The 24,619-nt window shown below is 33.0% G+C and overlaps 1 protein-coding gene across 2 annotated transcripts in view; it reads left to right on the top strand.

Moving 5' to 3' along the window:
- The window catches only part of CEP57 (centrosomal protein 57), a 40,225-nt gene that overhangs the window by 4,176 nt on the left and 11,430 nt on the right, over nucleotides 1-24,619 (top strand). For both annotated transcript variants that reach the window (XM_016159942.2, XM_016159939.2), the window contains exons 2-6: nucleotides 7,636-7,792; nucleotides 15,873-16,052; nucleotides 16,399-16,520; nucleotides 21,890-22,006; nucleotides 22,597-22,674. In XM_016159942.2, coding sequence (XP_016015428.1) covers nucleotides 7,636-7,792; nucleotides 15,873-16,052; nucleotides 16,399-16,520; nucleotides 21,890-22,006; nucleotides 22,597-22,674 — 654 coding nt within the window. The remainder of the gene's footprint in view (nucleotides 1-7,635; nucleotides 7,793-15,872; nucleotides 16,053-16,398; nucleotides 16,521-21,889; nucleotides 22,007-22,596; nucleotides 22,675-24,619) is intronic.

Genomic DNA, 24,619 nt, shown 5'->3' with positions numbered 1-24,619 from the left:
GGATGATAGTTATTTTTTAATAAAAAATTATATTTATGATAACATGGATTTATTACCTTTAAATTAGTAAATATCTTAAAAATTTCTCAGTTTAATTTTTAATATGGTAAGTATCAATAGATATAACCTGCTTAAGCAAAATTTTTTGGGGGTTTTCAATTATTTTTAAGAATGTAAAGGAGTTCCAAGCACAAGTTTGAAAGGGGCAGGTCTAGAGCATTGATTTTTTTCAAACTGCAGGTTGGGCTGTCACTTACAAATCAGTAATGGGTTGTAGACTGTTCGGAGGAGAAAGAGAAGGAAAAAAGCACATTCAGCAATATACTTGTGAGCGAGGTTGCTAAGTTGTAGAGATGTGCATCTTGAGCTTTATTTGGCAATGGCTGAACTGTTTTCCAAAGCAGTTGTACCAGTGTACACTCCCACCAACAATGATTCCCTTTAATCCATATCCTCTTTAATAGGTGGTATTGTCTCACTTATAAATTTTTGTTAAGAGATATAAATGTGAAATGATATCCTGTTCTTGTTCTCATTTGTGGTCCCCTGATCATTAGTGAAAATGCACCTTTCCTGCCTAACTTTATCATTTTTGTTTGATTTTCCTTCTGTGAAATGCCTGTTTATGTCTTTTGCCTGTTTTCAGTTGGTTTGTCTTTTTTTTTTTTTTTTTAGGCGAGGCAACCCTTGGTTGACTTCACAGATTGCAAGAACCTTGCCAGTTTACAATCCTTTATTTTATTATTATTTTTTTTTTACGCCTACAGCACCTGGTTTGCTTAGGTGGTCTCCCATCCAAGTACTAACCTGGCCCGACCCTGCTTAGCTTCCAGGATCAGCAGGGATCAGGCTTCTTCAGGGTGATTTGTCTTTTCTTATTGATTTATAGTCATTCTTTATTATGTATTCTGGATGTTAATCCTTGTCTGTTAGGAGTATTCAAAATACTCTGGATTGTCTTTTTATACTATCTTTTGACTAATAGGAGTTATTAATTTTAATGAAGTAAAATTTATTAGTCTTTTTGTGAGTAGTGCTTTTTGGTTACAGCCAAGGTCTCTCTGGTTATTCCGTAGTTTTCTCTACACATTTCAGAGTTGGGGCCTTTTAAGTACTTAATTTGCTTAAAATTTGTGTGCTGCAAGGTAGAGATCCAGTTTAATGTTTTTATTTAAGATCCACAATTCCAGCATTACTCTTGAAAACTCATCTTTTCCCCAATGGTTTGCAGTTTTAGCCATTAGTGTATTAATTTCCATATGTGATGGGTCTGTTACTAGATTCTTCCTTCTGTTGTTGCATTTGTCTCTGTTTGTATTAATGATTGTCCTTTTTATTTGTCTGCGAGGGTGACTGTGATTATTGTTCCTCAACAGAAATGTTAGGTATTCTTGGATCTTTGCTGTTCTTCAGTAGAAATTCTCGAAACTGCTATTGGAATTTTGATTGAAATTTCAAGTTTCATTTAGGAATAACTGATGTCTTTAGGATATTGAACTTTCTTTATGAACCTGTTATATCACTCCACTTTTTTGGCGCTCTAACATTTTTCAGTAAAGTTTTATAATTTTAGGTCGTAGACATCATTTGTTAAATTTATTTCTAGTTTTTCAGTATGTTTCCATAAGTTGCATTTTCTGATTGGTATATAGAATTATTATCAATTCTTTCATATTAATTTTATTTAGCAACTTTCCTAAACTCTAATTCTAAAAATTGAGGATCTTTTGGTATTTTTCCAGTTAGATGATCATTATCTGTGAAGGTTGGATTCTTTTTCAATTGCAACATCTCTTATTTATTTCCATTATTTTAATGTGCAGGCTAGGAAATGCAGGATAACATTGACTAGAAGTCGTTTTCTAAATATCTTTGCCTCGTTCCTGAATTTAAGATGAATGTTTTAAATTTTGCACCATTTAAATAAATACATTGCCATGTTTTTTCTAAATTTTCCTAAAGAAAATAGTTCTTTAATAACAGCTAAATATTGAATTATGATTTTTTTTTTTTTGGCATTTGTTAATGATCATATGGATTTTAACTTTAACGGGGTGGATTGTATTAAAAGATATTCTCTTGTTCACCTAGTCTTCCACAGCTGTAATAACCCCACCTTGCATCTTTTCCCTTTGCTGATTTTGCTTCATATCCTTTTGCTATAATAAATCACAGACGTGAGTGTAACTATATGCTGAATCCTGTCAGTCCTTCTAGCAAATCATCAAACCTAGGACTTGTCTTGGGAACCCCAACAACTCATGTTGACAGTACTTGGGAATCTTCCCAAAATTCAGGTTTCCAGATATTATTCAAGAAACAATCTTGGAAGCAGTCATTCCTAAGGATTGCAGTTTCAAGTCTACTGTTAACTCTTTCTACACACAGCCTTCCTGTGACGTTTGTGCTATTTGTTTGATATAAAGGAAACCAAAAGCTTTCATTGCCTTTCAATGTCTTATAGTAACTTTATTGAATAGGATAATTTAATTTTATAAACAATAGGCAGTTTTTCTGTTTTGCAAGGGAATTGTATAACTAATTCATTCAACAGATTTAAACATTTATTGAGTGTTTTTTATTAGAATTTAAACTCTATTGGGGATGATGGTGTTTTTCCAACATCAGTTCTCCTATGCCAACTGGGTGTCCTACAATTCAGTTCACTTCTGACACTATTTGCAGATAGTACAGACCCCAAAGGTTAAGGGGCTAAGGTGCTCCCACTTCAGTTGTCAGTTGCAAGTCCTCTATGTCCCCAAGGTGCCTACACTTCTTCACAGCTAACTATAAATTAGGAGTTCCACGACTCTCCCCCTTTACAGTCAGTAACTTACTAGAATGACTTGGAATTCAAGAAAGCACTATACTTATGATTACAGCTCAGGAACAGATAAATGGCAGAGACACATAGGGCAAGATGTAGGTAAAGGGCAAGAAACATAGGGGCGTCCATGACCAATCTAGATGCTCCTGGAACCTCATTGTGCAAGAGTTTTTATTGAGGTTTCATTATGCAAGTATGATTGATTAAATCATTGGCCATTAGTGACAGCTCTATCTCCAACCTGTCTCCCTTCTGAAATCAGGGTGTGGGGCTGAATTTTCTGTTTAATAACCTGATTGGTTTTTCTGGCTACCGGCCCTCATCCTAAACTATCTAGCCACCCCCCTCTCCAATAGCATAATAAAAACAATTCTATCACTTAAGAAATACCAAGAGTTTTTTCATCTCTTTGCCAGGAACTAGGGGTAGAAACTAAATATAGTTTTTATTCCACAGGGCATACAGGTAATATATCAGACAGGGATAAGCGTTTTTAAAAAAGAGTAAGGAAGATAGAGTGACAGAATGGTGCCGCTTTAGATAGGGTAGTCAGGGAAAGCCTCGCTGACAGACTTTTGAGCAGATTACTAAATAGCATAAAGAAGGGAGCTTTCCAGGCAGAATAAACATAGCAAATGAAAATGATGTGTACCGCGCATTTTAGAAATCCAAAAGTTAGTGTGGCTGGGAAATAGTGGGTTGTGGTGGTGTGAAGATAGTGTGGTAAGGAATGAGGTCAGGGTTAGCTAGGATCAGATTATGTGGGGCCTTATAAGCCCTGGCAGTAATTTTGGATTTTATACTGTGATGGAAAGTCATTGGAAGGTTTTGATTAGGGGTATTACTTGAATTAATTTACTTTTTTTATTAATCATAACGACTACTATTTGGAGATGAGACAAAGGGGATGTGGATAAGAGTAGTTAGAGGACTTTCATGGTAGTCAGACCAGAGATCACAATGGTGTCAGTCAACCAGGGTATTAGTTAGTAATGGAATTGACAAGAAGTTGGAGAGTTTCTTAATATGTTATGAAGACAGAGACCCAAAAGATAACTGAAAGACTGGATGTGAGCTGTATGAGAAATGACTTTATCCAAGGGTTTTGACCTAAGTAGGTAAATGGTGGTGCCAATTAATATGGTATATTGAGAGAGGAGCAGGTTTTGGGAATAGATTCATGAATTTGGCTATAGACCTGTTAAGTTTGAGGTGCCAATATTGACATCCCAGGGGAGATAATGAGTGGGAAGGTTGATTTGAGTATAGAGTTCAAAAGGGAGAACTCTGGATTCTGTAAACTTGCAAGTTGTCAGCAAACAGAGGCTTTTCAAAGATCTGAGAGTAGATGAGGTCATCAAAGGAATCCACGTAGGTGAAAGTGAGAAGAGGCGAAAGGACTAAGTTTTGGGGAACTTTCAGCATTTAGAATGAGGAGGAAGAGGAAGGCAAGGAGATTATGAGGGTGGGGTCTGTGTGTTAGGAGGAAAACCAGAGTGGTGTTCCATCAACTAAAGAAAGTGTTGGGATGAAGTAGTCTACTGTATCACATGCTTCTGGGTGGTCACTGAACTCAGTAAGTAAAAGTCATGGGTGAGTTTAAGAGCTGTTTCTCTGAAGTGATGAAGACTCAGGTATTATTGGAAAAGGTAAGAGGGGGAGAGATGATTAAGAGGTGGCAGCAATTACAATTATTTTGAGGGACTTTTTCATAAAAGCTGAGAAATGAGACAGAAGCTGGAAAGGGTAGGGAGTCCTAAAGTTCCAGAAAGATTTTTCTTCCCCCCTCCCCCGTTTTTTTGTTTTTTGTTTTGGTTTGTAATGGCAGTGTGAAAGATCTGATAGGAAGACATAGGTGGCATCAGGAAAAAGTGGGGTTTTATAGAGACCAAAACTTTGAGTAGGTAAATGGAGATAATAAATTCATTATAAAAAACTCACTCCTTGTTTCAGGGGAGGGAAGGCAGAATGTATGAGAAAAGTGTAGGTAAGTTGGTGGGTTCTCTTTTGAAAACTAATTATGTCCAGTTAATCCTATAGAATGTGATTCTCCTGATTCTATGGGAGGTCAGGTTGTGGGGCAGGGAGTGATAATAAGGTGGGATAGGCTAGTCAACTTTCTTAAAAAAATGTATGTATGTATGTATATATAATTTTTTAGGCGAGGCCACCCTTGGTTGACCTCACAGATTGCAAGGACCTTGTCAGCCTACAATCCCTTATTTATTTATTTTTTTAATGCCTATAGCACTTGGTCTTCCTTGGTGGTTGCCCGTCCAAGTACTCACTGGGCCCGACCCTGCTCAGCTTCTGCGATCAGACAAGATGGGGCTTGTTCAGGGTAGCATGGCTATAGACTTATAATTTTTTATCCCTGAAATTGATAATTTTTTTTCACTTGGAAAGGCCTAGTTATTAAAAATTCTTACTATTTTTTTTAAATTAGCCTTAGAGTTTACCTAAACTTTTCCATTTTGTAAAACTGAAACTATATCCATTAAATAGCTCCCCTTTGTAGCCTCCCTACAGTCCCAGGTAACCAAGATTCTGCTTTCTGTTTCTATGAATTAGACTACTTTAGAGACCTCATGTAAGTGAAATCATAAAATATATGTCCTTTTATGACTGGCTTATTTTACTAAACATAATGTCCTCAAAGTTCATCCATTGTGCAGTATGTGATGGGATATCTCTCCTTTTAAAAGCTGAATAATATTTTATGTATATACCTCATTTTATCCTTTACTATTTTTAATAGACACATTTGTGTGTGTATATAATTAAGAGTTATCAGCCTTGCAGTTCTTGTTTTAATTTTATTTTAAACTAGTTCTTATAAATAATTTATGCAAGGCCATTTTATTTTCTGTCTTTTGCTTTTGGTTGATTTATGTATTCTTCCTATTCTTGGCTTCGGACTGCTAGAAGCAAATGAGGACATTGTCCCAACACATTCACAGTAACAATGACTTCTTTTGCTTAATTCTGACATTATAAATGAGTTGACTGCCTTAGAAAATGGAATACATTTAGAATTGCTTTTCCAGGAAAAAAAAAATCCCGTTATAATTTGCATTTTTATATAAAAAGACTGCATAGTTTGCTGACCCAACCTGAGCACTATTTTAATGAACATTTATATGACACATTTTGTTGGACAAATCTTGAACTGTTTTATAAGAGAGAGCCTGCACATAATGAATTTAATGAAGATAGTTTGCTTTTGTTTTTGGTTAAGTTATCCACAGTCCTATTAATATCTGTGCAATGTTCAGTAATTCTAATTAAAGTTGTTTTGAAAATTGTAAGTGAATTTGCAGGTAGTTTATGTTCATAAATATATTGATAAGGAATATTTTCTAACCATTTTATTTTGAATGGTAGTTGTTACATGATAGGATTCTAGTAGTTTGTGTGAAGACTTAAAGTTCTCTGTGAAGAATCATTTAAAATTAAGCTATGTGATAATTCATGGTGCTTTGCAAGAGCGTTGGCAGTATTATATATTTTAAGAATTGAAAACTCACCTGTTTTCTAGCCATCTACAAATCCTGGTGTCAGTTTACCAAAAAGTTTGAAAAAAATATTAATGTTTAGTCCCTGTTGCATGTGAACACATTTTTTACAGTAGACCTAGCATTGATTGATTTGAGTCCTGCTTTTGAGCTTCTTTCCTACCCGTTCCAAGCTCTTTGCCTTCTCGTTTAGTTTTACCAGCCATAATGTGTTTGGTATTTGCTTTCTTGAATCAACTGGAAAAATACAGTTTTTAACACAGAAATAGTCTTCAACTTTTAATAAGATATACATACAATGTGATTATTTTGATGGCTTTTGTTTATTCCAGGAAGTTGTTTACTGTTATTGTAGATATTCATTATTCCTTTATACTTTTCTGGACACAGATTGTTCTGGTGCCGTATATATAATCATAATACTCCAAAGGTAAGAGTTGAAAACCTAGTTTGCTGTGGCTACTTGTTTAAGAAAAATGGTTGTCTGAGACTTTTGAGCAACCAGCAGTCATATCTTCCACCTTAGCTTTCAGTTTCTCCATTACTTCCCCCGCTCTAGGTCTGTCTACCAACAGGAAGTCACCTACAACAAACACAGTTGGCGTCCCTGGCAGTGAAAATTATTATATAGAACATAATTCCAAATGGAAAAGAATCCCATTCATGACAGAAAGTGTATGTGTGGAAATAAAGATTGATAACTAGGTGTTTGATAAACTTTAATGTTTTCTAATTGTTTTCTTTCCCCCCCTAACTAAATGTAAATTTTCTGAGGCAAGGACTATGCCTTATTTTCTTTCTTTCTCTTTTACCATAGAGTTTTGGACATTTGATAAATATTCAGAAAGTATTTAGTTGATCGGGGATAGATTAATTCAGTCATTTTGTAGTAGTTTCTGGTACTGTAAAAAGACAGTTTTTCTGAATATATTTTATAGTACATATTTTTAAAATAAAATATTGCAAATTCATTATGAATGCCATATTTAAGTATTTCTGTACAGTATTTGTATTCAAGTTGTGTGAACATTATTCCTTTTTATAGTGTCTGACATATGGCTATACTTAGACAAATATGAAATATTTCAAAAGTTTTTAAAGTAATGATTGTGTTTTTGCATATGATCAGTGGACTCTGTTAGTGGAACATGTGAACAGTCCAATTCTCTGTCGTGAACATTCATACACGCATACACACACACACACACACACACACATACATACACACACATTGATTTGCATACTGTTTGCATTTAAAATTTGAAAAGTAATTTCTGTATTTTTATTTTTCAGAACATCTTAGCCAAACCATCAAGGTCCAATGGAAGTGTGGTTCGCCATTCCTCATCCCCATATGTGATATATCCACCTGATAAGCCTTTCCTTAATAGTGACCTACGACGCTCTCCAAATAAGCCTACACTTGCCTATCCAGAGAGCAACAGCAGAGGTAATAGAGCCTAGCAAAATAGCCATTATCGTGTTTACTTACTGCTTGAAAACTCTTAATTGTGTCTTCCATTTACTCCAAAATTAGAGGAGGAGAGTGTATTTCCCCCTTCCTGTTTTTAATCTCCTCAAAATATAATGTTTTTTTGGGCTCTCTTTTTTGATTTTAAACATCATCAGTCACCAGATCATCAAGGCTAAAATACTTTTGAGTCATCTAGGGCTGCTCTTTCATTTCAAGCATCTGAAATACCTCCAAAACTTATTGGTTCTGTCTATACTGTCTCTTCATTCTCATTGCTTTGGTTCAGACTCTCATCTATATTATGAGATACCTTCCTAACTAATATTCCTGCCCATGATCTTCCTCTTATTCCCAGTTAACAATATTCCTACCATTTGCTGTTCTCCATCATCATCTCACTTTGAAGTTTTAGCACCTCTTAATGGCTTACATGACAAAGTCTTAAATTTTGCATAGCCTAGACTTTACCTGCCTTCCCAACACCATGCTCCAAAGGGATAAAAGTAGCTATTTACTGTCTTCTACAATGTTTTTTTGCTTGTTTACTTTGCTCATCATCTCCTTTCCCCGTTCTCATATTCCTTAAAACCACTAGTGACACTCAAGCAGAATTTAGCTTTGTTGCTAACACATTGGGCTAAATAAGCATTTGCTGCCTCTACTTTGAATAAATCTGCCCCATTTAATTTTTCTTACTCTTTCATTCTTCAGTAATTTGCTTTTCTCTGAACTTTTTAAAAGGTTTCTTTACATAAGTGTAAAGATCAGAACTAGATGTAGTGTTATAATGAAAGGATTACTATCTAATTCATAGATCTGTATTCCTGCTAGAACTCTGTTGTTTATTTTGTGTGTGTGTGTTTTTTTTTAAATAAATTATTACTGAAGCAACTGAAGTTTTGAGGTTCAATAATTTTTGTTGCTTCATCAAGAACAACAAACAAGTGGCTTTGTTTTCTTTCTTTCTTTTTTTTTTTTAACTGGGAGTGTGGCAGAGAAGAATACAATGCCCTAAATTATAGTTTAATGCCACTGTCTTTATTTGGGCTAAGATTAGCAGTTTTATCCATCATTGTTTTTTCATCATCATTGTAGATGTCAAAACAGTGAAAAGAGCAAATAAAGTCTTGATAGTGTTATGAAAATAGTGTTGATCTCCCAGACCCTGGTCAAGATTTCATGGGTCCATGCCCCAAACTTTGAGAACCTAATGTAATAAGGAGTATGAGCATATCCAGAGTAGTGTTTTATTCATGTAAATATTTTAACAATGTGTAGGAAAAGAGTAGATAGCAGCTACTGTTCTAGAATCTAGACAACAGCTCCTTCAAGGCAAAGACCGTCTTAATTTATATTTTGTTCTTTATCTTGCAGAGTGCCTTACTTACACATATGTGCTACAAAAATATTTGTTGGACTGAAATTTAGGTTAGAAATTAGTCTAAATGAAGCAGTACCAGTTTGGACAGAGACTGATTAAGAAATTTCTGCATATTTTGATATGATTAGTAAAGAAGATGGAGAAATCTTTGAGTCCAGGATTTCGAGTAAGGGTAAATGATGGTGTGTTTAAGACAGATTACTGGAAAAGTAGAACATTTCAGGGAAGGAAAATGAATATATAATTTTAGCTATATTGAACTTGAGATACCTATGAGTTAAGTGGATATGAATAGTAAACAAATGAAGTTAAAAATGAAGTGTAAAAGACTGTTACACTAGTGAACTCAGTCATCATCTGGGATCTAGTAGTAGTGGATGAAGCCCGATGATTGTGGAGGGAATTCTCCAGAGAGAAAGTAGAGGGAGAAAAGAGTCCTGGAAAATACTACCATTTAAACAGTGAGCTAAAAAAAAAAAAAAAAAAAAAAATGGGAATAGTAAAAAGGGAAGAAAAGTGCCAAGACAGAAAGGTGCTAGGGAAATCGAAGATGTATGCTAGTGATCTGTTATTTTTTTTTCTCCCTTAATCTGCAACAAACCTGTGCTAATATATTAGTGATAGGAATATATTCCCCAAAACAAATAGACTCAATTTCTTTATTACTAAGAGAGTATTGATGTCTCCTATGTTAAATGTACTCTAAATACCGTAGTCTTCTTAATAAATGACAAACTGGGTTTTAAGAAGTACATAGTCTTCTTTTAGTGTTTCTGCATGTCACCAGAAACTTTCCAAACTTTGCTCATTAGAATCACCTGAGAGTCTTCTTGGATTCCTGCCTTTTATTCCGAATAGTCTTTTGGATTTTTTTTTCTTTTTTCTTTCTTTTCTTTTTTTTTTTTTTTGGTATGGGGTATGTCAGGGGCATTGGGATTTTTTAAAGCTCACCAGGTAATACAGAAATGCAGTAAAGTTGGGGAACCACTGACTGTTAGGCAAAGGATGAATTACTAAGGTAAGGTTTAATTTTGCTAGGTAAAGAGTTAGAAAGGGATTGCAGCCAATTGTCTTCTAATTGGTATTTTAAATTAATATGGAGACTGTTAGATACATGTTTATTTGAACATCTGAGTGTCACACACAATGCATAGCATCGGAGTTTCAATTATGAATAATGGGTTGTCTCTTCCCCCTGAAAGAGCTCATATTTTAGAGATGATTAAGTAAAAGTTTAAGGGAAACTGTCTTTCAGTCTCCGTTTTCCAGATGCATTTTATACTCCCATATTCACTAACCAAATACATTTAATTTATGTTCAGGAATATTGTGGATAATGAGGATAAAAAATTTTAATTTAGTGTTTGCCGTGAAAAGTCTATTTGTGAAAATAAAGCTCAGTATTATTTTTTGGTATTCCACTTTCATCTTTCTGTATTTTGGTTTGCTTCTTGTTCTAGAGATATATTTCCCACAGTATGTCTTGTCAATATATGAAGTTAAAAGTCTTCTAATCTTTTATTGTTCATTGCTACATAGTACTTTTCACTCAAGGGTCTTTCTAGGTAGCATGGTAACTTGAACATAAACAGCACAGTGGTGCATGACCTCATAGATGTGAGGGTAGTAGAAGGAAAGAAAAAGCAGTTCTCTCACATATTTTTGAAGGGAAAAAAAGCTTAAGATCTATTCCTTGGTCACCTTAGATATTTTTAACTTAAGAAAACAGGCATGTTAGTATGAAAAGTAAATATTTATAAAACTAAAAAGATATGCCACATATAACTCTTAAAATGGAAGCATATAATGCAAATTACTTAATCATTGACCCAAAAATCTCCAATTAAAAAACTAGAAAATAAGGAGATAAATTGAAAGCTTGCTGTATTTCTCATGTGAATTTCCTTTTACATAAAATTTCATTTTGACATAGGAAATTCATTCAGAGATGTGTGTATGTATGTATGTATATGTTTATGTATTTTTAAATATATGTTAGCCATTTGTAGAATAAAGTCATTTTGTATTTTTATGATACTAGATTTATTTAATAAAAGGTTAGAAAACAAAGTGCGGTTAATGAAAATTTAGCTATTAGTGATAAAAACTTCCAGTCTGAACTAGCTTTGCAAAGAAGAATCTTTTTGGTTTACAAACATACAAGGTAGGATTGAACAAACAAGAGCAGGAGGGCAGATATACAGGTGAACTTTAGGGAGACAAGGACTCAAAACATGGCTAGTACTTTCTCCCTGTCTCTCTCTTTTTTTTTTTTCCTACTTTTAGGCACAGACCACCTTTTCCATACATCAGGAAACATGGCTACTAACAGTGTTAATTTTAAATTGAGCTAATTCTGGCTTCAACTTTTTGGACAAAAATCCCAAAAGGAGAGCCTTTGTCTGAGCTTTAGTTGGGTGCCGCCTGTGGGTCAGTGAGCTGCGGCCAATTTTGTGAGAGGATACTAAAGGAACATGTACACAAGTTGTAGTGATAGCCATGTTAAGGTAGGGAGAGATTTTCAGGAAGAGAGGTGTGTAAGCCAGGCAGACAGCTCCACAGACACATGCTGTATCTCATATAGTAAATATAGTAAAGAAAAAGTTAGGGAACAAAATTAGAAAGCATAGAATACAACGATAAAAAGTAGGATGACATCAAGCATGACAAATATGATCATGTTAAAAAAAAGAAGAAAAAACTTGAAAGAAAAGCCAGTATATGTTTTTTTAAGCCAAACCTGAAACAGAATGACGCAGGTTAAATTTAAAAGGTTGGCAAAGACATTTTAGGAAGATAACAAAAAAGATGGATGGCAGTGTTTCAGACAGAATAGTACTATACACAAATAGCAGTTTCATGTAATAATACCTAGCTTAAAAGCAAGAAAGGGAAACTCAAGTGCCTTAAATAAAATAAATTTAAAGCCTAAACAGTAAAGAGGGAACTAAAGTCAAAAGTCTTAGGGATGCTACTAGGAATCTTGGTGTTAGATATAAATAAGCCTTAGGTATTGGGGTACAGTCAGGGAGAAGGTAGGATTTTAAATCTAGGTAGGGACTGAAGAACAAAACTTTAGACCCATGTGAGGGAGCTTTTGGAATAATGCTTCCTTTGTGAAACTGACTGTTGAGACTAATTGGAGAAAGGGAACTGGAACAACTCAGCTCTCTGGCCTGGAAAAGAGTCTGTGGATAGAAAAGTCACCTCTGATAAATCAACCTAGGGTTGTTCTGTGTGCTCACTGAGGTGCATACATGAAGATGAATAAATAGAGATGTACAATGTTACTCATTGGAAACTCTTAATACAATGAATTGCATTTAAAGAATAATGTGTGAGAACTGCATTTTTTTCTTTTAATAGAAACGCTTGTTCAGTATTAAGGGTGGCCTCACTCTGTCAGTAAAGGACAAATTATAGAGCTATAAAAATAGCAAGTGTGGAACTGGTAGAGAACTAGGTATTAGTGAAACAAAGTTCATAGACACAAATGTGTATAAGGATGGAATTCTAGAAATGCATCTATTGATATGGAAAATAATTACTCAAATGAATAAGTGTGATATGAAATAGTAAAGGGTTATCCCACTAACAGAAGGATTTCAGCAAAATATAATTATTATGCCGAGATGGTAGGATTATGGTGGTTATGTTTTTCTTTTTGATTTCTGTTTTTTCTAAATTCTGCTTAATGTACATTTATTCAATGATTTTTTGTTTTGCTTTTGTTCTTTCTTTTTTGCAAAAGAAACCAGTGAAACACTACATACTTAAAATTATGGATAGCAGTATTTAGAAGGAAATTAACATAATCTTAAATACTTTCATTATTGAGCAAGAAAAGAATGAAAATAGTTAACACTGCTATATGATATACAGAAGGTCTCAAATAACGTCATTTCATTCACAGTCATTTTATTATAACATTGACGAGATGCCATATTTCCCTTAAAGTTGCGAATTATATCTATTGATGCTGTTAAGTGAGGACTTACTATATAGGAAAGTTGTTAAGAGAGTAGATCTTAAGAGTTATCATCACAAGGAGAATTTTTTTTTCATTTTATTGTATCTATATGAGATACTGGATTTTAACTAAACCTATTGTAATCATTTCACAATACATGCAAATCAAACCATCATGCCGTACACCTTAATTTTATACAGTAATGTGTGTCAATTATTTCTCAACACTGGAACAAAATAATTAAGAATTCAAGTTTGTTAAAGAACTAAAGATAGTGGGAGAAATGTTTGATCCATGTTGTGTTTGTTTTGAAATAAAAATATCAAAGATGCTGAGAAACTTCTAAGTTTCTAAGGAAAGATCATAAACCTGTTCAGAAAATTGGAAAAAAAGACAATATGATAGATATTTATAGGACCGTGATGTTCAGTTCTCTGTTAATATATGTGAGTATCATCATACAAATTTTAAGTTGTGCAAATCAGTAAGTCTCTAGCTCCAAGTAGTTTTGGGAAAATAAATCTTGAGAAGTGTTTAAACAAGTGATATTCATGATACATAAGCCATTCCAGAATATAGAAAAGGAAAGCAATATGCCCCCCCCCATTTATCTTTGTTCATCTAGCATATCCTGTCATACCACGATTGCTGACATATAGAACAAAAATGAAGTGTTCTAGCTAATTACAGTAATAACTATAAATATAAGAATAAAATACTAACAAAATCATATACTAATTGGTATAATTTAATGAAAAAATGTAATAAATGTTTGGTTTTATAAAGTATTATTTTAGTAAGCACTCATTATTTCTAAAGAGGTTAAACCTTAGTCAATACTAAAAAGCATTTATTAATTTTCTCTTTTCCTATTACATTCGTATTCTGATTATTCCAGGTATATCAAAGAATTATTGTTATTTTAAATACTAATTTTATGTCCAGGCTCTTTTCATATCCTCATAATCTTCAGTTGATTTTTCAGATTTCTAGATGTGTGTGTGTATGTTTCATGTCCATGCTCTTTCTAATTAGATTGTAGTCTCATTGCATATCAACAAAAATAAGTTGGCTGTATTATAAATGTATTAATCTCCTATTTGGGCTTGTAACATTTTAGGCACTGATAATTTGGTGAACAAATGAGTTACATTAATAAATGGAAAAGTATGTTTCGTTTTGAGTTAGAAGGTTCTATTTGTAAAAGATGGTAGTTCTTCTTACCTATTGTATAGTTTACATGAAGTTTCATTTAAATGAGTGATTTTGAATATTCAGGATGATTACGAATATTTAATTAGTAAGAATAATTTTGGTGTTTTGAAGATTTATATAATGTGGGAGACTGGCAGTATTGAAGTTTTTAAAGATTTATGATTAAATATTGGTGTAATAGTAATAAAATCAGAATAAAGGGAAGTCCTAAAACTGTCTTGGATCCATGTAAGTAGTAATTATATCTGTATATATAGGTATATGTGCAAACTTGGTACATGATAAAGTTGCTGTTTAAAAGTTTTTTAATACAAAAATACTTTTCATTTGACTTAAAGAATTAAATGTAAAAATGTATGAAACTAAGTATAATAAAGGAAAATACATTTATCTAATCTTGAGGTTATATATAGAATGTTCTATATATAAAAGCAAAGAACTTGATAGGAAAGATTGTTAGAGGTAACTATGAAAAATAAAAACATTTGTACATCAAAACTAGAATTAAAGACATAATAAAATGGAGAGTGGGACTTATAGAAAAATGGACAAAGAAATTTATAAATGACAGAAAATTGACTAATAATATACAAAAAGTATTTAAATTTTTAATAAGAGCACAAAATAAAATAGCCAGAAGTATCATGTTTCTCAATCAGAATGGCAGCAATATTGTAATTAATAATGGTCTGTGTGGCAAAGACATACACTTCTGATGAAAGTATGAATTGGTATAGCCTGTTTCAGGGGCCTTTAAAATTTGAATATTCTTTGACTCAGTGACTTAATTTTTCAGGTTTTACTTATTGTTTATAAAGAAACAACCTTTTAAGACAGCATGAGGGAATGCACAGTTTCATAATGTTCGTATAAAAATCAAACTTAAATAAATTTTTATCTCAATTTATTTTATACAATAGTAAAATATTTAAAAAAATAGCTCAAATTGACAGTCATCATCTCTTGGTAGGATTATCAGCTGTTCTCTTTGTTGTATTTTCCTGTGCTTTCTACAATGAATATATGTAACTTTCATAATCAGAAACTTTGGTTGGGGGAAGTTAAAGTGTAGTTAGATATTTCCCTAAATAATGATAAAAATGGGGATTAAAGAATAGTCCTTTTGCGCTCGACTTTTAATTCTACAATTGTATTCTGCATGCGATCCTATAATGAAACAGAAAAGAGTGATACTGTACTTTGGGGCAGTTAATATGAATGTGGTTAGCTAAATATTTTTACCATTTTATAAAAACTTTTAAATGTTTTTACCATAGTAATGTGGTTTTTACTTGAATACTTAGCACATTTCAGTCTTTAAATGGATTTTTTAGGAAAAGTTATGATGATAATATTTTGTTGTTCCCAAAGAATGAACCTCTACTGGACCTACTCATCAATTTTATTTTTTATTTAGATAAGGTTATTCTTTCTCAGAACTTTCTTCATATGTATTGTTTTCTTATAGTATCCATATTTGTATTTGGCAGCCATATTTTCTGCTCTGAAGAATCTTCAAGATAAGATTCGACGCTTAGAACTTGAAAGGATTCAAGCAGAAGAAAGTGTGAAAACCTTGTCTAGAGAAACAATTGAATATAAGAAAGTATTAGATGAACAGATACAAGAAAGGGAGAATTCAAAAAATGAGGAATCAAAGCATAATCAAGGTTTGTTTAATTATTAATGAAAATGAAACACTATCAAAATAAGTCTTGTAAAATTGCTCTAAAATTGCACATTAGCATTTTCTAGTGATCGGTTTCTTTAGGTGTTACAAAATTGCATTATACTCCAATGCATTTTGAGGAGCAAGTGCTGATGTTATGAATTATTTACTAACTGAATTCAAGGTGTATTAGACTTGCATGAAGAATGATTTAGGTCATCTGAAAAGGCTTTTAGGGCTACTGGTAAATATTCATTGTGTACATAGTAGATTTAATTGCTTTTAGCAGCTTTTCAAAACTGTTCTATGAGTGAGCTCAGTTCTGTTTTCTTATGTATTCTTTTTAGAACTGACATCTCAGTTGTTAGCTGCAGAAAATAAATGTAATCTTTTAGAAAAACAATTGGAATACATGCGTAGTATGATAAAGCATGCAGAAATGGAAAGGACATCTGTCTTGGAAAAACAGGTATGGTACCTCACAGATTTATTCTTGAAAACAGTTATTAATGGGGAATATTAGATTGATATAAAGACCCTTTTTCTCAGAACTAATGGTGCGGTTATAATAGTCATTTGTCCTTTTACTTTAAAGCTACCACTGGCAGTAGTACCAGTAGTTCATTTTGAAAAATTAGTAGTCTTTGCTTTGAGAGAAAATTGATTTTGTTCTTTTCAGCATAGCTTAAAGAGGCTTTTCCTTTTTGGATAACCCGCACACACACTGCCGTGTCCTCTGCACACAGCTTCTGCTTTTAAACAGTGTTATAGCCCGAAAGTGATATTACGTGGGATCATTTATGATGTCTGAAGATTCGATTGGCCATCTTGATTGTTGTTGTTGTGTTTGGTAGTTTTTTTTAATTACAAAAATACTATACAGTTGTGTCATCTTTTCAAGTCATATTAACTTTTATGAGTCTACATTATAAAAAATATTTTAAAACTCATGCACCTTTGTACCTCTTGAATTTATTAAAGACTCAGTGTTGCAGATTTCAAGGTTCTTTATGCTTTGAAAAACTTTAATAAAAAACCCAAGTGTAGTTAACATACAATATTATATTAGTTTCAGGTGTACAACATAGTGATTCAGCATTTATATGCCTTACAAAGCGGTCACCACAATAAGTCTAGTGACCGTTGTACAATTACTACGATGTTGACTATGTTCCCTGTGTTGTACAGTACATCCCCATGACTTAATAACTGGAATTTTGTACCTTTTAATCCCCTTACCTTTTCTGTTCATCCTCCCAGCCCTACCCTCTGTCAGTCATCAGTTTCTTTTCTGTATCTGTGACTCTGTTCTTATTTGTTTTGTTTATTCATTTGTTTTGTGTGGTTTTAGATTCCACATAAGAGCAAATCATATGGCATTTGTCTTTTTTTTTTTTTTTTGACATAATACCCTTTAGGTTCATCCATGTTGTCGCAAATGGGAAGATTTTGTTTTTTTATGGCTTAGTAATATTCTGTGTGTGTGCATGCGTGTGTGTGTGTGCATGACATCTTTATTCATTCATCTTTCGATGAACATGTGGGTTTCCATATCTTGGCTATTGTAAATAATGCAGCAGTGAATGTAGGGGTGCGTATAGCTTTTCAAATTAGTGTTGTAGTTTTTTTAGGATAAATGAAGTAGAATTGCTGTGTAGCATGTAGTTCTGTGTTTAATTTTTTGAGGAGCCTCCATACGTTTTCCATAATAGCTGCACTAATTTATAATCTGAACAATATTGCAACGAGGGTTCCCGTTTCCCCACATCCTTGCTAACACTTATTTGTCGTCTTTTTGATAATATAATTCTGAGAGATGTGAGGTGATATCTCACTGGTTTTCATTTGTATTTCCCTAATAATTAGGTTGAACATCTTTTCATGTGTCTCTTGACCGTGTCTTCTTTGGAGAAATGTCTATTCAGGTCTTCTGCCCTTTTTAAAATAGGATAATGACTTTTTTTCTGTTGTATGACTGATTTATTTTGGATATTAATCCTTATCAAACTTACACTTTGCAAAAATATCTTCTCCTTTTCAGTAGGTTGCCTTTGTTATGTTGATGGTTTCCTTTGCTTTGCAAAAGTTTTTAGTTTGGTGTCGTTTCACTTCTTTTTTCTTTTGCTGCCATTGCCTAAGGAGACATATCCCAAAAACTACTGCTAAGACCAATGCCAAAGAGTTTACTGCCTATGTTTTCTCCCAGGAGTTTTATGGTTTCAGGCCTTATATTTAAGTCTTTAATCAATTTTGAGTTTACTTTTGTGTATGGTATAAGGAAGTTTTCAGTTATATTTTTTTATTTATCTGTCCAGTTTTCCTCCACAATATTTATTGAAGAATCTGTCTTTTCGCCGTTGTGTATTCTTGCCTCCTTTGTCATAGTTTAATTGATCATAGGAGCATAGGTTTATTTCTGGGGTCTCTCTTTTGTTCCATTGATCTATGTGTCTGTTTTTGTGCCAGTACCATGCTGTTTTGTTTACTATACCTTTGTTTACTATATAATCCAGACAGAAATCAGGAAATGTGATACCTTCAACTTTGCTTTTCTTTGTCAAGATTGCTTTACTTTGACTAATTAAGATCTCTTATGATTCATATTAATTTTAGGATTATTTGTTCTATTTCTGGGAAAAATGCCATTGGTATTTTGGTAGGGATTGCATTGAATCTGTAGATTGCTTTGGATAATATAGACATTTCAGTGATATTAATTCTTCGAATCCATGAGCATGGTATATCCTTCCATTTGAGTCATTTTCAGTTTCTCTCATCAACTTTTTAGAGTTTTCAGAGTACAGGTCTTTTTCCTCTTTGATCAAATTTATTGCTAGGTATTTTTTTTTTTTTGATGCAGTTGTAAATGAGATTGTTTTCTTAAATTCTTTGATAGTTTGTTATTAGTGTACAGAAATGTAACAGATTTTTGAATATTAATTTTGTATCTTGTACTTTTATCGAATTCATTTATTCTGATACTTTTTTGGCGGGAGTCTTTAGTGTTCTCTCTCTATAGTATCATGTCATCTGCAAATAGTGACAGTGTTGCTTCTTCCTTTCCAAGCTGAATCTTTTTATTTTTCTTGTCTGATGGTTGTGGCAAGGACCACTAATACTGTGTTGAATAAAACAGTGCACATCCCTGTTTTATTCCTGATTTTAGAGGAAAAGCTTTCAGCTTTTTTATTATTGAGTATGATGTTAACTCTGAATTTGTCATATATGACCTTGATTATGTTATATTCCCTCTATACTCACTTCATTGAGAGTTTTTATCATAAATGGATATTGAATTTTGTGAAATGCTTTTTCTGCACATATTGATGTGATCCTATGATTTTTTTTTATCCTTTGTCATGTTAATGTAGTAAATCACTTTGATTGCTTTGCAGATACTGAACCATCTTTACGTGCCTGGAGTAAATTCCACTTGATTGTGGTGTATGATCCTTTTAATGTATTGCTGAATTCAGTTTGCCAATATTTTGTTGAGGATTTTTGCATCTATGTTCATCGGAGATATTGGCATGTAATTTTTTGTGTTTTTGTCTGGTTTTGGTATATTTCAGTGACCATTTTTTTTCCCCACCTACTTATAGTCTACCTATTTTTCTTGTTATTTTAATGTACCATAACTTTGATTTTTAGTCCTTCCTTTTATCTCTTTACATGTTTTCAATTATTTTCATTTTCTTTTTAATTATCTGTTATTTTCAGAGTGTCCTCTCATTGTTGCATCTGCTGAATTTTCTCTAGGAAATATATACATGTATTTGTTTGTTTTATGGCGAACTCATATTCTTTAGAGTTTCTGTTTTTTTCTTGGAAATTCCATACTTTCTAAGTTGTGTTGCAGCCTTAGGAGGCAGTTAATGGATTTGCTTTTGCTAATGCTTGATGGTTTTCACTGGTTCTGGTCCAGCTTTATGTGAGTTTATTTGCTGGGGGTTCTTGCATCATGCAGATGGTACATCGCCTGAGATGTTTTTGTCATGTTCCTGCTATATTTTATATGTCAAGGCTCCGGTACTGCCTTGTGATATTTTGCTTCAATTATCACATCACTTTTAAGCTGCTTTATCTTTTTTTTTTTTTTTTTGCATTGGACATTTTTCTTTCATATCTGCAACCAGTGGAAATGTAAAACATGTTATACAGTAATAAAGTAATTCTCTTCATTGAGATATTCTTGTTCTCAAGTTAGAAAGCATTTATAAGACAGTACTATATCTTGACTAATATAGGCATACCTTATTTTATTGCATTTTATTATATTGAGTTTTGCAGATATTATCTATTTTACAAATTGAAGGTAAGATCCTTCTCCAGTAAAAAGATTACTTTTTTATGTCTAGAAAAAGCATTTCACAATTTGCTGGAGCCTCAGATGATTGATAGCATTTTTAGCAATAAAGTATTTTTGATTGAGTTACGTACTTTTTAGACATAATGCTGTTGCACACTTAATAGACTACAGTGTTGTGTAAACGTAACACCATAGCACAATAGATTACTCACATTTGCGGTGATGCTGGTATAAACAAACTTACTATACTGCCATAAAAAACTATATAGCACATACAACTAATGTATAGTACATTATACTCGATAATAACCAATTGTTACTGGTTTATTTACTATACTATACTTTTATAAATTGTACTCTTTTTACTTATGAAAAAGAAAAGTTTGCTGTAAAACAATGCTGGCAGCAGCCTCATGCATCCTGTATTTACTGCATCTCTTGATGGTATCATTTTGTGTTTGATTTAATCTTGGGTGGTTTTGTACAGTAACATGCTGTATAGGCTTGTAACCTCAGAGCAGTAGGGTATACCATGTAACCTAGGTGTCTAGCAGGGTATGCCATCCAGGTCTGGGTAAATGTGCAAGTGATGTTTGCACAATGACAATGTTGTCTAACGACGCATTTCTCAGAACACATCCCTGTCTTTAAGTGGTGCATGATTGTACATATTAGATGACTTTGAATTATAGCCCTATTTCATCAGTAAATTATAAATATATTTGTGAATAAGAATATTTATAATACTAGAAATAAAATATGATTATTGCCAATTTTTAACTTAATGTATTCTTTTAAGGGCAGTAAATATCCACTGTGGTGGATAGGAGGGAATTCGTAATTCACGTAAATTCCTGAAAAAATTATTGCTTTAGGTTACTTTATCATATTCAAAGTTTTCTTAGTATATTGCTCATTGCTGTGGACTTGTATATGAAGGTATATTCTTTACAAGTTTAGGTCCTTAGAGTTTTAGCTTTTTACTGATAGACCTCGATTTAACATATTTCTATTTCTTATCCTAGTTTAATAGTTCACCTTGTTATCAGTTCTTAAACCTGATAGGTGGCAGTCTTTTTAAATCCTTGACCCTAACCCTGAAAATAGTAATAATGGTAATCGTTATTTTACATATAATTCAGAAGAAGTATAAATGATAAATACTAAAACCATAATTACTGCCTTAAGAGATTAACTATTTAAGAGAGCCAGACTGTTGGAAGTGTCTGTGTGTGTGTATAGTCTATATGCCTAGTAAATCACTGCTATCCCAAAGTATAATGATAGTCTCACTGTGATAGAACCAAATGTTATAATAGTATACAGTAATAGTCTACTTATATTAATTGATATCCTTGTGGTTTCATCTTGTTTTCCTAGAATTTCTGTATAGTATTTAAGTAGTTTTATGAAAGGCCAGAAAAAATATCATACAATGTATTCTAAGTTACACTCACTGTAAGTTGTTTGTCAGGGTTTTTTGTTTTGTTTTATCAGATTATCATGCTGTGTTTAATATTGTTTCCCAGGTTTCCCTAGAAAGAGAACGACAACATGATCAAACACATGTTCAAAGCCAACTTGAAAAATTGGACCTTCTTGAGCAGGAATATAACAAACTTACTGCAATGCAGGCCCTTGCAGAAGTCAGTGAATATATTCTTTTACTCATCAGTGCATAATATTGGTTCTTTTGTAAAATTGATCATTTTATAATACTGGATGTTTATGGGAAGAAATGTAATCTTGCAGCAAAGAAACATAGAAATTTTTAAAAGGAAGAAATATAATTTGAAGAGAATGTTCACATTTTAAAACCTTGATGTATATGAGGTGTTCTTTTTGAAAATGTTGGAAGAGTATCACTTGGTTTAAGCTGTTCTGTGACCTAGTTTTAGTTCTAATTGATTCACTTGGAAAGTATTTAATACCACTGAGACTAAAGTTCCAGATTCAGCTTCCAGGTAACCTGTGTGCCTTTATGCAGATCTGTGTTCTTTGGCCATAGATTTTACCCATAAATCTGTTCAACTACCTCACAACTACCTCACAAATGACTAATAATGAATCACGAGGATTGTCATGGATACTGGCAAGCTCAGAGCCATTACTAGAGTGAACTAACAAGCTTTTATTTACTATGATAAAATTTTAGGCATACTCTTCTGCTGCTATATTAAAATTTTACAAATAAGACTTTTTTCACTATTACCACTTTTAATGTTTTTATCACTAGAAAAAAATGCAAGAGTTAGAAGCAAAACTTCGTGAAGAAGAACGGGAAAGGAAACGTATGCAAGCTAAGGCAGCTGAGGTAAGTTGAAATGTGAGCAGTTTTTGGCTCCTCATATTTTGTACTATTCTTTATATGTAAATAAGAGATTAACTGTGGGCTTCTTAGATCTTTTGTTCTTTGGAATTTGGAATGGTCTAATATATAGATTCTTGGATGTAGCTTAATATGGAAAATTATGAACATTTTTACAAAGTAAAAGCTGGCAATTTTTTAGGGTTTTTCAAATTGTGGGCTTTCAATCAGCATTTTTAAAAAAATCAATAAATTGAAAAATATCAGAGACCATATACATAATAAGGTAATACATAATCATGTAAAACTTTTCACAGGGGTCAGTGTTGGAAATGTTCGATGGCCATTATCATTCAGTATCCTACTTACATGTTTCCTTTCCTTGGTGGCCTCAAGATACCAGGACGGAAGTTGAGCTAGTGACCCATACTAACTCTCAGAAGCTGCCTACCACATTAGAAAAATGAGCTTGCTCACTCATAGTGTTGATTTTATCACATGCAGTGGCCACTAGTAGAATAGGGGAGGTGGTATAAATTCTCAAAAAAACATTGAGTTTCTATATACCAACCCGAACTGCATTTCTAGTAGAAATAGCAGCACTTCAGTACCCAGTAAGTCTTACAGGCTCAATGAAAGACTTCTGTTTATAACCGAATGAGCTTATTTATTCAGATACCTTACATATATTGTCCTCCCCTTTCCAGAGTCCTTAAGTTTTATATTTGCATACATGTTTTCTCATAATATCACAAGAAGTAGGTTTCAATTCCAAAACAATTAGGAGTGGAGGTTCTGCAGTTCAGGCTGTGTCCACATCTCACTTCATAGGTGTGCGCACAGGACTAGAAACAGTCTATTATCTTTGTTATCTTGTCTGTTTCTCCCTCTGCTTCCCAGAATTCCTTGACTTAACATATTCTCTTCCTATTAAACCTGATACATAATTTTTTCTGTAAGATGTACCCTCAGATCGATTCGTATGTCTTTTTTATCTCTCGGTGCGCTTTCTTTGTTATATAGTCACGTAGCTTAATTTTTGACTACCAGTAAATTTTGATGCCTTGGTTTCTCTGCCCGTTCTGCTTTAGAGTAGGCCACTTTACTGTATCTTCATTTTCTCACTTGTAACATGAAACAAGTGAGAGCATATAGTTGTGCCTTTTAGTATTGTGGTGGTGAGTTCTGTTGTACATGAAATACAAAATTAAATAAGTTCATTATTTACTTAAAAATTATTTTGCGGTATATTTGCTTGCTTTTTCATTTAGCAGGAAAAAAGCAGAGACCCTGTCAGTTATTATATCAGTAAACGTTTTGAGTTCTAATGGTGAACAGTATTATAGTGGAAGAATAATGGCCAAGGGATGATAAATAGTTCCAAGTCTAGCTGACTCTAATTTGAGTAATATTGGGCAAGATATTTTACCATTCAGAGCTTGGATTTTACTATTGATAAAGTGGTCTTCATTTTATTCTTAGTGTTGGAGAGATCAAAGGAGAGAAAAATCATGACAGCACTTTAAAATATTAAAAAGTCTGCTACACATATATGACAGCTATCGAGAAGAACTAAATAAGCTAGAAGTTGTTTTTAAAAATTGTTCTTTGTATATTATTCAAATTCATTGGCTTTTTAGATCTTCCAGGATAGTAATTTCATGTTCATTAAATTATATTTATACAATTTACTGTGTATAAAACATTGTTAGATGTGTGGGAATGTAGATGCTCCTGAGAATAGAGATCTCCTATATTCCTTTGTGACTGCATAGATTCTTTCCCCGGAGGATGCAGTCACTGTGGGAAGTATTAGTAATAATTTCAGTATTTCTTTCAACTAATCCATTGGTTCTGAGTGTTTTTTCTAGCTCCATCATAATATCCTGGGGTACTTTAAAATGCTTTTAATTGCACATTTCCCCAATCTGGACCCTTCAAAATCCTGAAG

The sequence above is a fragment of the Rousettus aegyptiacus genome, unplaced genomic scaffold, assembly GCF_014176215.1.
Source record: "Rousettus aegyptiacus isolate mRouAeg1 unplaced genomic scaffold, mRouAeg1.p scaffold_m13_p_5, whole genome shotgun sequence".
NCBI classification, from domain to species: domain Eukaryota; kingdom Metazoa; phylum Chordata; class Mammalia; order Chiroptera; family Pteropodidae; genus Rousettus; species Rousettus aegyptiacus.
Note: the sequence above shows the minus strand (reverse complement) of the source record. Positions and strands in the feature narration are given on the sequence as shown.